General features: G+C 37.2%; 1 protein-coding gene across 1 annotated transcript; it reads right to left on the bottom strand.

Moving 5' to 3' along the window:
* Window positions 1–2,978: 2,978 nt before the first annotated feature.
* Window positions 2,979–15,461, bottom strand: si:dkey-177p2.6 (uncharacterized protein LOC568712 homolog). The gene is made up of 2 exons (XM_048206516.1): window positions 14,913–15,461; window positions 2,979–6,548 (listed from the first exon to the last, which is right to left on the bottom strand). Exons 1-2 carry the CDS (start codon window positions 15,059–15,061, stop codon window positions 5,843–5,845), a joined length of 855 nt encoding a protein of 284 aa, XP_048062473.1. The 5' UTR covers window positions 15,062–15,461; the 3' UTR covers window positions 2,979–5,842.
* Window positions 15,462–16,153: the final 692 nt, after the last annotated feature.

Genomic DNA, 16,153 nt, shown 5'->3' with positions numbered 1-16,153 from the left:
TCATATTATTTTTTAACATTATATTATTACAATATTATATTTTAAATGTATTTTCTTGGCAGGAAATGTATTGAGCAAAATGCAAATTAAAAGAAGTACCTTTTAAAAGGGTATAAACAGAGGACAAAGACCCTTGATTTCTTTCAAAATTTCTGGAGGTAAATACCCAGCATATGAAATCAAATGAATTATTCAGAGGAAACTGACAGGTAAACATCTCATGCACTTGACTAGATTATCTGAACAGGAAGTGTTTAGTTCTGCTTTGTATATAACATTATGTCGTAAATGTCAAATTAATACATGAAAAAAATGTAGTCTTGACACAATATGTAAATATGAATCATGTTGTTTATAATTGTTAAACTGATATAATTATTACAAATGACAAAATAATTATAATTATTTAATGCTGTTTTTTGAGAGCCAACATTATAGTCTAATCCAGTAAGAATATGGTCATATGTACATCACATTTATCTGAGAACCACCATCCTGTCGCCATGCCACAGCAAGGAAGACTTTGAGAGCCACATTGGTGTTTTTCTTTTTCAGTCTAATTTGCCTTCCCCCACTTTGCTGACTTTGTTCTTCTTAGCAGCTGCCATCAAGCACAGACAACTGTAATGATATCCAAAGCTAGGAGTGCAGCAGGGCACGTCTCTGTATCCATGACAGTGGTGTGTTTATGAAGAACCTGGTATTTGAAATGCATACACTTTTAATTAGCCAGCTGTTTTAGAGAAAAATAAAATAAGAAGAGAGAGATGGCTGAGAGTTTCTATGGGGCCGACAGCAGATTTCTTCATACATGTTGCTGCATTATTAATGCATCTGTTTGTTGCAAGAAATTCGAGCCAAGTGCAGACGGCCTCCAGAAATCCATCTTAAAGTTTGAATTCAAATGTTTAACAACTAGCCTAGATTCATGGAAAGCAAACATCATTTTTGAATCAATTTCTATAGGCCTATATGAGATGTTTCATGGTGTAAATCCCAATTTTAAAGGTGCCCTAGAATCAAAAATTGAATTTACCTTGGCATAGTTGAATAACAAGAGTTCAGTACATGGAAATGACATACAGTGAGTCTCAAACACCATTGTTTCCTCCTTCTTGTGTAAATCTCATTTGTTTAAAAGACCTCTGAAGAACAGGCGAATCTCAACATAACACCGACTGTTACGTAACTGTCGGGATCATTAATATGCATGACCCCAATATTTGCATATGCCAGCCCATGTTCAAGGCATTAGACAAGGGCAGCCAGTATTAACATCTGGATCTATGCACAGCTGAATCATCAGACTAGGTAAGCAAGCAAGAACAATAGCGAAAAATGGCAAATGGAGCAATAATAACTGATCGGGAGCCGCAGCCTGAATCGGTGCATAGTTAATGATGCCCCAAAATAGGCAGTTAAAAAAATGTATTAAAAAAAATCTATGGGGTATTTTGAGCTGAAACTTCACAGACACATTCAGGGGACACCTTAGACTTAGATTACATCTTGTAAAAACTGGTTCTAGGGCACCTTTAATGCACAGCTTCTTATCATATGAGACTAAAGTGGTACCCTTTATTTCACAATTTTTATATACCATTTATATTTGTGTAGTAGGCTATATGAAATATACTGTATAGCATATCATGTAAAAAAAAAAAAAAATGTCAATGGCTGCGTCCAAAAACTGGAAAATGCTGCCTTCTGAGGACACATTTCAAAGTAGGAAGGCATCAAGGCACGCCGAATCCAATGTTAGCTTCACTTCCTGTTTCCTGAGATACCTTCATCTGGTCATATTTTAAAGGCAGCATAGATGTGTCCCTTGCTACCTTTGATATCCCACACTCCTTTGCGTTCCATTCTGTGACAACTGACAGAACTTTTGACCAACGTTTTCCACTTTTGATGTCATTTCTAGCTATAAATTACTACTGTAGTAATTAAATATTTGTTTTGTGCTCACCAAAGCTCTGGCTATTTTGCTGTAGATCATTAAACTGTTGCCTTATAAGTCTGTCTGAAATCAGTTTCGTGAGGTCTCTTCATGCTCAAACACTGCCTTACAAGTCACTGCCTGATAAGGCAGCGAGGCAACAAGTCAGCTACCTAGGTTTTCGGATGCAGCCAGTATCTATTCACATGCATTCATAGAATTTACCTTTAGGGGGCAATGTATGCCCATCTTTTCTAGATTTTTAACTGTCTTGTTTACTCCACATTGCCTGTCGGTTTTTAATCACTACTTCAAAAACGTGTGCGCGACTTGTTTTGGATTGGAGTAAATTGTTCTTGTTTTGGAGTGAATACACAACACATTTCCATTTCCATTTTTTATTTCACATACTGACCTGCTACAATGTATTGCATAGAATATGACTGCAAAAGAAAATGCTTTATTATTTACAGACCTCATAAAAACAGATCGTCAAAACAGATAGCAACAGATCAAAGGACAGTTACTGGGGCAAGAATAAATTGCAGGGATTACAGTCATTGTTTAAAAAAAAAATCTAGCCATGTATTCATTCAAAGTTATATAGGCTTACTACATTGTGCCATTTGCAAGTAGGCAAAACAGCGCTTTTTTCATATTTTCATATTGCACTTAGGACAAAGTGTCATTTTGAGGTTTCTGATATTACAATTTCATTAAAATCTCTCTCTCTCATATATATATATATATATATATATATATATATATATATATATATATATATATATATATATATATATATATATATATATATATATATATATATATATATATATATATATATATATATATATATATATATATATATTTTTTTTTTTTTTTTTTTTTTTTTATATATATTTATATATATATATATATTTATTTTTTTTTACAAAAAAAAGTTTCTCTTAAAAAATAAATTGCCAAATTAACAATATGAGGTGGTTTAAAGCTTGCTATTTTGTGCCTCACAACCAAGCAAATTTGAGGACCATGAAAGTCTTTCTGCTTTTTTGTATTCTCTGTGCAACCGGTACATCAAACATACCGTACATTATTTGAGTAAGCCGTTCACAAGTTTACAACACAGTGTGAACCACTTTTCACCATTGCTCTGTGCATTACTGCAATACATGCTGAGACTAACCCATAATGAACATTAGTTTAAAAACAGAGGCTCCTGGGGCTGATTATTGTAAAACAAATGTCCTTCAAGAGACTGAAATTCAAGCAGCAGGAGACATTACATTTAAATGAGGCCAACAACTGAAAGCTCTCCTCGATTAAGTTAACCACTTTAGCATAAAAAGTTAAAAAGCTGCCTAAACTGCCTGGTCCAAAGGGAACTGAACACACAGTAAAGAAGATCCCATCGTTGTTCAGTTCAGAGTCAGCACAGATTGAAACTTTTACAAATATTTCAATGATAAACATCTCTTCATAATTCTGCATCATCTATGTACATGTTAATTATTACTAAGAAGAGGAGGTGAAGTACAAATCACGCTTCAAAAAAACAAATAAACCCTCCTGAAGACCGAAGTCTACTGATCATATTTCACTCTTAAATAAAAGCAATATATTATCTCATGATCTTCAGTCAACAACAACAAATCAAAACACAAGAAAATGTATAAATACAAATATATATACACAAACACCACAAATAAAAAGAGAAATAAACAAAATGATCAAGCTTACAAAGCTTAAAAAGCTACACACTCATTAGATCCACAGCTCTCAGCATTAAAAACAGCTTGCTGATGTAACGCTGACGGTCTCACCATACAGTCTCTCTGGTTTATGGTTACCATCTAACACGAGCATGATTTCTAAAATCTGAGTGTAAACTTTGTGAGTGTCGGGTTTTCTCTGCGGCGGTGCATGTGTCTTGTGAGGAGGAAGGCAGGGTGGGGCGTCTGCGAGCCTGAGTTTAAAAGAGGACGAGCAGGCCTGTTTCTACCAAAAACCCATGAAGCCCTTCTATGCTGCTAACCTTGAACTCTGCGAGTAGTTTTTATTATTAAATGATTATCTCATTGTAATTTAGTTGGAATGCCTAAATTTAACCCAAATTAAGACTGTAACATGTCTCACAAGCCAGTAATGATCAGAGAGAGCCATCCATAGGCAAGGAAACACATTCCAACCAGAGTGAACATACCAAATTGAACTGCTTCTACTTGTTATTCTATTCCACATAAGAAACAAAGCTCCTCCCTTGAATGAAAGCGATTGGTCAGGAGGAGAACGGAGCCCCTCGGGGCCTCTCTGGGGGCGGGGCTTATTGTGAGCGCACCAATGCGAGTGTACACATACCAGCTGTTGTCAAACTCTCAATGTAGCGTTTACCACTAGCACGGCTCTCCACGTGACAGGAGCTGTTTGCTTTAACTCCCCCCTCCCCCCCTTAATCTCGCTCTCTAGTTCTTCCCCTCCCCCTTGTCTCTGCCCTGTCTTAATGCAGACCGCAGTTTGTGGCCCTTCGCATTCTACTGCAATGACTTGATGTTCAATGGATGTTAATGCAGCACAAAAATGAAGTGCCTTTGCTCTGGTCAACCATCTTGTGTTGTAGCAGTAACTAATAACTTAAAGTTGTGGTTGAGTTGGCTCAAAGTGGCCCAAAACTTGTGATGGGAGGAATAAAGTAAGCAGGTGAGACACCAGTTTGGATTGATCTCCGCTTCTTGCGAGCTTGTAAGCTTTGACATTCAGAAACGGTCTTCGAGACCACAGCACAAGAGGCATCCACAGATATCCACAATCAGCAACATTTTTGCAGTGCAGATCACAATGAAGGACAGTATGGAGGAGATGTGGACCCACATTTGGGTAATGGCTTCTTTAGAGGATAGAGGATCTTGCTAAATGCTCAAAAAAGCAGCCCACATTGGGAAATTCATAGGGGAAGTTCATAGCAGGAAACTCAGGCAAGTCTACGTGCGGGTCCACAGTGTGCAGTTCATCGTCGGCAGTCTTCATTCTCCATTGTAGGCACTATGTTCATACGAGGGATTCGACGGTGGCTGTGTGTCTGACAATCATGTACTTGAAAAGTAGAAATAGCATTAAATTCCAAGCGATTCGAAAATATATCACTTTTTACACAAGCAACAGCTCGTTCTGAAACGAAGAGTCAGAAAGGTTTCGAAAAAAGTTTTGAATAGAAAGATTGGAACAAAAGCGTTTCTTCTACAGCTATAGCTTTGGACAGAATCCTACCATTTGAGGAGAGGCTTTCCTGTGAACACAGAGCCATATATAAAACAATCAGCAGTTTTTTGAAAGTTATTGGAGAGAAACCATTCAAATACAGTTGTAACAATGACAGTCTTTGTATAGAGAAAGAGCTCTTGGTATCTTGAGAGGTAGTGTGAGTGCTGCATGTGTATGACATGATCTGATAATTGTAATTACTGACAGTAAATGTAATGCTTCAGAATACAGTGGAGATCACAAAAAAAAGTTGTTTAGCTCATCAAAAGCTACTGAGCGTCCATTATGATCCACTTTTCTTCCATCTCCTCCTCTTAAAGTCACTATTCAATATAAATAAGTGTCAATGGTAATACTTTATATTTGTTTCCGAAGTCCCTGCATATTCATATCTTAGTTTGCTTAAATATGAAGGATGGCAGCATAAGCTTGGCCATCTGTAAAGTCTTAAAAATGTGCATTTATCCTACAGTGAGAGTGTGTCAGGCAGTTTCCTTTTATTATATATAAATATAGCAGTCCTTTGTATAAAAATAGATAAAATATTTGTTTGTTTGTTTAAAAAAAGAAAACACATTGTATTATTCATTTTCCATAGAAAACATCGGGATGGCTGAATGAGGACACTGTGGTGCAAGATGTAGTTCAGGAGTGCACCAGGATCTCCATGATGTGGTCCAGGTCATTGAGGTCAGAGAGACATAGCTGCAGGCTGCTGTTGGAATTGCAGCTGGAAAGGCTCTTGAGGCCATCATCCAGCCCACTGCTTCTCTGCGCAGGAGACGGCAGAACAGAAACGTCTGCGGAGTCGTACATTGACGTGTCGATGTCCTCAAATATGTCATCTAGTGCCAAGTCTGTCAAGTAGCTGGTGGAATTTGTAATCTCAAATGAGCCGAAGAGAGAATCCGTCGACCTTGTGTCGTTCTCACCAGCGAAGGATGGCAAAAGAGTCTCATTTTCGGCACCGCCCAACTGGACCTCCTCATCCTCGGTCGTTGTGAGGGAAAATGAAGGGGACAGTGCTCCGGTTAGGGGCTGAGGACAGTCTAAGGGCACGGGTGGCAGGTCAGGAAAGTGGCGTGGGGTCGAGGCATGAGGGAGCGAGGGGCCGAGCGGGGCTAATGGCAAACAGGTTTCCCCCTCCTGTCTCATCTCCTGCTGAATCTGGCGGAGGGTGTTGGCCAGCAGGACCGAGCGGTGCAGGCTGGGTTCAGCTCGCCGCTGGCAGCTTTGTAGCTTGTCCAGACACAAGTCCAGCACCAGCTGCCTCTGCTGAGGATATGGCAAGTCCTGGGCAGGGTCCTCACATGTGCTCAGCTTACGTTTCACCCCCCTGCCCAACATGTACCTACAGTCGAGAACAGAAAAGAAAGTTAAGAAAAACAGGACAGAAGTTACATGTTGATTTCATTGTTTATACCATATGTTGATATTTCAATATGTGTGATTTATGTGGTATAACCAAGTAAAAAGAAGTAATAATTATAACATAACATAAAAAATATTTTCCTTACGCATTGAATAGACCTTAGTCGGGGTAGCGGCATATTTAATTTTTGCCAGGAATGAAAGAGAGGCTGTGAGGAATAGAAGTACATTGTGTTCAATGGATTGTACTGTTGTTTAACCCTTGTGCACCCTTAACCCTATCACACTTGTGGTGTTCCCGGTCAAAAATGCAAAAATGCGGCCTGCAAAAAATTGCTTATAAATGTCTCATTATGCTACCTTATCACCAAATATTGGATTCAATCTTTTTATCAGCTCGTTTTCTTTCAATTAGGACAGGATTTGTGTTTATTTTTGGAACGGATTGATCGTAGACGGATGAATCGCCTTTGGAACGGATAAATCGCCTTATTTATCTGAGCTCACGTACCTCAGTTTTTGAGTGAAAAAAAGTGTTTTTTGTGGATAATTTTGGCAATTTAGCATAAAATGTGAAATGTGAAATGTGAAAAAAGTGCACCGTTTATCACACTGGTGTGCTTTAATGTTTAAATGGGAAATTTGTTTTGAAATGGTTTTATTTTGTTTTTATTCATTTCAAAATGACACACACACAAAAAAAAAATAATAATAAAATAATCACACTTGTGGTGTTCCCGGTCAAAAATGACCAGCCTGCAGAAAAATAACTTATAAATCACTTGTTACGCTATTTTTATCACCAAATGTTGGATTCAATCTTTTTTTTCAACTTGTTTTCTTTAAATTAGGACAGGTTTTGTATTCATTTTTGAAACCGATTGATCGTAGGCCTCACTGATCTGAGCCTCACTGATTTGATAAAGTTCATCTCTGTGCAAAAGAAAGCCTGTAATACTCAAAATAGTACATGAACGTGTGTGTGTGTGTGTGTGTGTGTGTGTGTGTGTGTGTGTGTGTGTGTGTGTGTGTATGTGTATGTGTATGTGTATGTGTGTGTGTGTGTGTGTGTGTGTGTATGTGTATGTATGTGTGTGTGTGTGTGTGTGTGTGTGTGTGTGTGTGTGTGTGTGTGTGTATGTGCGCGGATGCACGAGTATGCATGTATCCATACATGCAGAGGTCCGAGGCCTTTATTTTTGCACGCCCACATGTATATATGTGAACATGAACATGATGAACACACTCCTGAACACTAATTGTTTCTCTGATTTTTGACTCGATTTTCAATGGGTGGTAAATTTTTGACCGATACAAGCTCAAATCAATGAGGCTTCACGATTGTGAAATTTCACAATTATTGATACTTCAGCAAAAACTAATACTAGGTTAACTAATGTAAGAAAAATGTCCTTAAAATAATTACATAAGACAAGTAAACAGTCAGCAATACAATGACAACAAAAACTAATTACAAAAAAAAAAAATGGACAAATACAACAGAACGAGAATACAATTTACATAAAGTTTTTCAGGAAGACGTACTAAGTGTATTCAGATAAGTAATATCCTACAATGAATCAACTGAATTATCAAATACAAAATAATAGTTTTACACAATAACGATTTTACCTCGATTATCTTGATTTCATAATTGTTGGAAGCCAAAATCAAAATCGAAAATCAATTATGATTAATTGTGCAGCCGTATTATATATAATATACTTTCTAAGCCCTGAAACTCAAACTATTTCCCGTTACCACATCCCCAGTATAGGGCTGAGTGGTATGACAGTATATGTCGTTACCACAGTTTAAAGATAGCATGCGATCGCATATTCAGTTCTCTTTCACGTCTTATTGCGTTCGAATGGTCAGATAGACACACAATTGTGTCAAAATGTCCGTCGTGTGGAATATTCATGTAAACAGTCGGTAATGTCTTGCATTAACGTGAAAGGTTGGGTGAAAACCAGGAGGTGTCAGTAAATTGGTTCCATGCATTAGATCTTAAAAGGACAGCAGCATAATAAACTGCTGTCTGGTTCATTAATGTCAATCAAACAACAAAAGAGAAAAATCACTCACTGCTCTTGACTGAATCAATTTTGTATCTTTAATAAGAATCAGATGATATTTGATTAATACGGTGAAGACTATGCAGTGTTTTCATTATACACTTGATTATTCAATTTCTGTAGCATTTCTTAGTAAATGTTAAATAAAGTAGGTTTATTTAGACTAATTTGTATCTTTATTGAAACGTTCTTGTGAAATAAAACTTTCATACCGTGAAATAAGATTTTAGTTTAATCTTGGCTTAAAATGAATGACTACTAGTCGACTAGAAAAACCTCAGGGACAGCCCTAACAAAAACTTTCAGTAGATTAAAAAAAAACCCATTTTCAAACATTTTGAAGTTCTGAAAGTGATTTTTGTAAACTGCATGTAATCTAGGACCTTTACCAGAATGCCTCTGTGTCTTGCCGTTTCCTGCAGAGACCATTGCACGTTCGCTCCGGTTATTAACTTTGCATGGAACAACCCAACTGTTTTTTACATTTAACATTTTACATTTAACAGCACATGACTGTCGTCTGTGCACAAAGACTATTGCTGAACTCTGTTCTTGACACTTTCGCCTTGAAATTTGACTGTTATCTGATACATGACTGATAACAAAGCTTTAACCTGACACAGCTCTTTCTCCTTCTCATCCCAGAGTGGGGCTTCCTGAGAGGTGGATGCATTAGCTGAAGCTCCTCCTGTCTGCGACTGCAGCACACTTGAGAATAAGATCATGCTTCATTAGCGCTCCCTTCACACAGCGGAGGAGGATACGCAGCACAGGAGCGCAATGCTTACTGCTGCAGCTCACCAAAGCCTTCTATCCTGCGAGCGATACTTACAAGCAAAGACCTCCTTCAAGTCTAATACATTGTTAAAAAGGTCCCAAAAAGGGGTTTTCACAGCAATGCCATAGAAAAGCCATTTTGAGCTTTTGTGCCTTTATTTTTAAGTATATGGAGACTGCCATGACCATTACCTGTCTAATCTAAATCACAGAAGGAAGTAGGAATTTCTCAGGTCATTTAAAATATGCAATTCCACACTCAAAGCTACCACTTCAAGCCACAATTTTTGTTTGGGCTAACATTTACAAGAGCGAAATGTGGCTTGTGGGCACACAATTTGAATCCCTACCATAACTGCCCTGTCAAATAGCCGTCTCGGATCTAGAGAGCTGGAGTTGGAGTGGAAAGGGCTGTAAATGTGAGTGACTGTCTATCCACCTCTGCGCTCTCTGTGGTGTAGGCGCCCCACCCCCTCCCAACATCCATCACTCTGAACGAAGGCAGACATCCCCCGCAGGTCTGGTCACTGACTGCTCTTCTCTACTGCAGGGTGCACAGGAAGCTGCTGCAAGAGCCAAGAAGAGCCTCTTGTGTTCAGAAGTGAGATGGATGCAATGCATTATATTGCACAGTCTCCATTCCACCATGTAGAAAAATGTGTAGTCTTAAGTCTTAGTTTAGGTAATAGATACCACAAGCAATCGTGAACCTTAAATAAAGCACAAAGGGAAAGGCAAGGAAAAAATATTTAACTAAAAGAACAACTCACACCATTGGTGTCAAAACAAGTTTGATTAAACACTTTCAATGCCCGGAAACAGCCTGAACATGTGTGCGCGCATGCATGGACTGCAGCGCTCAAGTGTGTCACGCTAGGGCTAGCAGTTATATAACCATCCATGCTAGCAGAGCACTCTGGGCTGAATTCCTGCTCAGCCCTATAGGTGCCTTCCCCACAAAGCAGTCACAAGGCTTCAAAAGGGACATTTTGTATCCCTGCAGATTTCACAGCTGAATTCCGACAGGAGCACGCATACGCCGAGGATCTCTGTCAGCAACAGAAAGCTACAAACGAAATGTGAGCGAGCAAACCACCAGTACACAAAAACAATATAATCCATTAGAAAGTGAAGGTAAAGAACTTGTATTACATATGGCTTATGCTTATGACATCAAACAAGTGTTAAAGCTTGAGAAAAAGGTTATAATGACTGATCCTTGTGCATTAAAATTTGCTTTTATAAAGCTTCTTTAAAGAAGGCAAGCTGAACAACTTGGAATTTGACCTGGTCTCTATAAAGTCTCACAGCTTTAAAGCAGCAAGACATGATTTAAATTGGGCCCCTCTGGTTAGACTGGCCTCTGTGGTCTGCTTGCCATGGCAACAGCGGTTGATGAGAGACTGGCGCTTGAGTGGCACACAGAGTCTGCAGCTCAAAGACAATAAGCACAACTACGTAGAGAACCATCAAAGTGGGTGAACACAATAGGATGCATTGCAGTAGAGTATGCTGGGTTGCATCAGTTCAGGTCGGCACACATACATGATGGTACTTCAGCCTTTTGTCTTTTTACCTAGTGGTAAATCAGAAGTGAGGCCCACCATGGAAGTCCCACCATGACTATACAATACAATGAAATCGAAACCAACCAATACTGATTTTTGTTTTTTTTTAAACAAGCAATTTTTATATTTTTGTGCACCCAATAACCAATGTGCTGAACTCATTTTTAATAATTTTATTGTTTCTGCAGTTTGACACAATAATAACTACATGATCATTATTTGTTAATAATAAATAACACTTTAATGTAATATAATACAATAACCTTTATTATTACTTTATTTTTACTAAATAAAACTTTCAAGGTTCAAGATTACTTTATTTGTCCCTTAGGAAATTTGTCTTGGACTTTAATATTAATAACAATAACAACATTTATGTTGTCATTAATTTATTTGATTAAATGTTTCTGGGTGAAGCGTAGTCTCAATAACACTAATTGCTATACCTGTATAATGGCGAATAAAAAAAACATGACATTCAGTGTTTTATAGACCGTCAATTTAGTACTTATAATGATTGTGAAACACACATAAGTATGGAGGACCAGGAGTGCCACTTAAAAATAAAACGAAGAATCAATTAATTAATTTAATAATTCAAACATAAATATATATATATATATATATATATATATATATATATATATATATATATATATATATATATATATATATATATATATATATATATATATCACTTTTTATATGGGCAAATTAATAGACATATTTAAAAGTTGTTTATTTATTTCCCATTTTTAAATGTAGTTTAATAAACGAATAAAACAATACATTTTAAAAATCTTTTGCAACCATGGCAACCTGGAATTATCAGAAATGGATAGACCTATAATATTTATTTTTAATTTAGAAAAAGAATGGAATTAAGAAATTATTATATTAACATAGCATATATTGTATTACGCATGATGTTGCTTAGACAGCATTCGAATGAAGTTTATCAATAAATGTTTAAATGTTGTACATTTTAATCCCATCCAACAGTCTTTTAAATCCATTCACTTATCGTTTATTTTTTATTTAATATTTTTATATTATTATTAGTTACATTTGTACATTTATTTGCTATATATAATATATTCCACCCTTATTTTTCATTCTTAATTAAAAATTATAGTATAATTCCAGGTTGCCATGGTTGCGCAGGTTGTTTACACATTTAACCCGTGGCCATGAGAAAAATATATCATTCCCTCACCATATGATCTGGAGGCCACGACTTTACATCGCATGGCCACGACATAAGGATGTCGTTACCTCGACAAAACGATCTCGTGGCCACAGGTTATTATCAAGTTCCCACGAGATTATATGTTGTGGCCACGACAAAACGAAATGAACCAAACATGTCCCCTCCCGGTCACCGTACTAACTGTCCAATGACAGTGAGTGTTACAAGTGAGAGAGGGTTGGCTCTTCAAATTGAGGCGAAAGTTGATTGGTTGCTCCCATGTGTGTACTGTCCAATGGCATTTTACCACTCACTTGACAAATGGATAAAGAAAAGCATTTGGCAAACCAACAAAGAACAGCAATTGGTAAATAGAGAGAAAAAAGCATTTGCCAAATGCTTAATTTATTGCTTAATTAATTGCCAAATTTACTAATGTACTTTTTATTGTTTTATTGATCTACGTTTTAAAAACTGAATTAAATGACCCGTTTCAAATTTGTCTATTTATTTATACAAAAAAGATTTTTAAAATTTACTGTTTTATTAAACTACATTTAAAAACAGGAATTAAATAAACAACTTTAAATATGTCTATTAATTTGCCCATATAAAAAGGGATTCATTTATATACATTTTTATGTTTGAATTATTAAATTAATTAAATGATTCTTTGTTTTATTTTTAAGTGGCACTCCTGGTCCTCCATACATAAGAGGTTGTACATCTGAGAAGTGTACTGTACTTTATTATACAGCTGCTTTCACTTATACCAAAGCATAACTGAATACCAGCCTTGTGCCACACAGATACACCAGTTTCACCAAAGGCAGAGAGATAAAGACTTCATTTCCATCACTGTGTGATTAGTACCCAAAATAAATCAAATGAACAGAAGACCACAAAGTGACAGACAAGCACTGAAATGATCTTTAGCCACACACTGAGCCCAAGATAAAGAGTTTCTTCAACTCATACACTAGTCTGCATTACGATACTTTCTGTACAAGAGCAAATCAAACTGACATGGTTGAGTCATTTCTCAATTTTTTCAGTTTCCCTCCCTTAGCCCTCCTACTTCCCCAAAGGATGCAGTCACGATAAAGAGGAGAGCAGGAAAGAGAGAGAGAGAGAAAAAAAAGGAGGGAGTATAAAAAAAACATTAGAGTGTGTACGTAAGCCAGAGAGAGCAGGAGAGTCGAAAAAGGTTAGTCTGAGAAAGAGAAAGAAGAAATACAGATTGAATTGAGGAGTGTGAGTAAGTGCACAGGGTATTGACTGAGTAGGAGGGAGGGAGTAGGTGGCAAATGCCATTGACAAGCCGACTAAGTACTGAATAATGAACCATTGGGTAGACAGGCCGGATGTCTTAGTTTGGGCAGCTTTGTAACTGGGCGGCTCCAACAGACTGACAAAGTGACTCAGAGTGTTAGTCACGCCGACAGACGTGAACACGCTCATACAGCTCCCTAGTCTTATTAATGATGTAAATCTTTGAGTTAGTGGTGAAACTTCACTCTAATAAGATATTCAGATGGATTTTATTAAATGAATCTGAATAAGTGTCTACGCAATAAGCAAGTAATATGACTGTTGTGCAATGGTCAAGAAATTAGATTGCAACCCTGCTTTACATTTGATTAAATGCTTAACGTGACAACATCAGGACCTTATAATCAGTCATTCACTTCAGCAAGAAAAAAAAACAAAAAAACACTTACAGCAAAAAACAATGACAACTCTTTGCAAGTAGTTAACTGACTGCTTGAACATCCCTGAGAGACCAGAAGGACCAAGTTTGTGCACTGACTTACTATATGTTTCTGCAGTAAACAGCATGTGTCTAGAAGTCAAATGTATATTAGTGAAAACTGTACATTTCTTTAAAAACATTAGTGTATTGACAGAATACAGACATGTATTCTGGTTGATGTCAATTATCCAAAAAACAAAACAACAACAACAACAAAACAGAAGCAATAATGGTGCACATGTCAACTAATGTAACATAAATAAAGCTTTAATAATTTCTAACACTTCATATACTATTTACTTTTACTGAAAACTATGGCATCCTCTTTTCGAAGGATAGCGGAACCTAAAACTGTACTTTATCACTCCTCTTATGATGACAGAATGAAACATAATTAATCCTTAAGATTCATGTAAAATTACACATCATTTAATCGAATTATTAAACTTTGGTAAAACCGAAAACTGCTTATTTGCGTTCATGTATGCCTGACTTTCGATTTTGCTTCAGTTATACATGCTTGCGAAAAGGTATCTAAAAATTTCGTAAAGATATCTTATTCTTTAATAATAAGTTTGTAAGAAAATTGTCCAGTCACATTTCGAGTGAACGTTAGCCGGGTGCAAACATCAGTGTGGCAAAATCGACCCCGTTACGCAACCGAGACCACGTACGAATCACAAGAGAAAGTGCGAGGTACCAAAGTTTCTGTTTAAAGGCTCACAGTGATCTAGATTTAGAATGCATGTATAAAACATAATTTTGCTATGACTCCGGTTGTAAAGAAACTAGTGTGTAACGGAGTAGAAGCTACTCAAAGCTCAAGTATCATCAACATAAACTCGAGTTGTTACGTAAAGCGGGACAGTGCTGAGCAGTTAATATATAAAATAATTTCCAGAAACAAAATGATACCTGAAAGGTCGCTGACCATCATCAGATGTAATTTAGAAAACGGTTTATGACTAAAAGTCTTTACCTTGACGAGGAAAGGGCACCATCTCCGCCGGGCTCAACTTCCTTCTTCACAGCAGTGGACTCCACTTCCAGTCGACACATAGATACACTGGGAATTCCGTTTTTCCTTTTCATGGACGCCTCGAACGCAGTGATATCCCTTTGACCCATACCATTATGTTTGGCTCAACCAGTTGCTTCGTTGTTTAGCGTTTATTACAACCAAGTACTCTCGCCAAGACGTGAGCGCGCACTGCTAGCCTCCGCGGCTAATCTCACAGTGATGCGCAGCGAATTAGCCAGTTAGCTAGTCCGTACTTGGGAAAAGTGCGATCTCTGAACTACAAAATAAATTTACACGAGTTACTCGAACGACAGCTACATTCTCTTGGCTGATAAAAAAAAAAAGACGTACGTTTGTTTAAATCGGTCGCTAGACCCCGAGTTGAGCTTCTGGTCCAAAGTCTGAACATTATTTTTTATCGCGAAACTACGCGACCGATCGCGTCTCACACGGGCACGAGAGCAGAACTCTCGCTACGCTGTAGAATCAACGGGAAAAGAACTCAGCTGATTGACGGTCGTCAGGTGGGATGGCTGTGATTGGTCGAACGCGACCTCAGACCCGCCTAGTAACTGCCTCTGATTGGTTGAACGCGTGTTCTGCCCCCACCTCTCTAGTCTATCACATTTGTCGCTCTAACATGCCCACAGACCGAAAACGTGACCGTTTGGAGCACTGGCTACCGGATTACGGTACAACTGCATTATAAATATCAAAATATCTATTTAAAAGCAATTAATATCTATTTAAGGAAACTATCTGAATACTATAACGTTAGATGATAACAGCTATATTTGATTCATAGTAGAATTTCTCTAAATAACGCTTTGTATATATCTATTTTTTAGATGAATCTGATACATTAGGTAATAAGAACTCAGAATTATGTGGGTTGGATAATACAACATTTTCTGAAATACAACCACCTAATAATATTCGCGAGCAGCGGAGGGATTTAAACATTGATGTTCACTGAGTCAAATCTGCTGACGTCACTTGCATGAGAATTCACTCCATACAGAACCGTGACGTCGATTTTATGTTTTACGCTCTTGTAAAAATTTAAGTTTTGCGCAAATTAATATATACGTTTTGTGTTTTCCTGGTATTACTAAGAAGAATTAATAAGTCAATTCTTCGCTAAATGAAAACATTTTAGCATATCTTTAAAACGGTTTAGAAAAGTAAATCGACACCAA

The sequence above is a fragment of the Megalobrama amblycephala genome, linkage group LG11, assembly GCF_018812025.1.
Source record: "Megalobrama amblycephala isolate DHTTF-2021 linkage group LG11, ASM1881202v1, whole genome shotgun sequence".
Classification (NCBI taxonomy): Eukaryota; Metazoa; Chordata; class Actinopteri; order Cypriniformes; family Xenocyprididae; genus Megalobrama; species Megalobrama amblycephala.
Note: the sequence above shows the minus strand (reverse complement) of the source record. Positions and strands in the feature narration are given on the sequence as shown.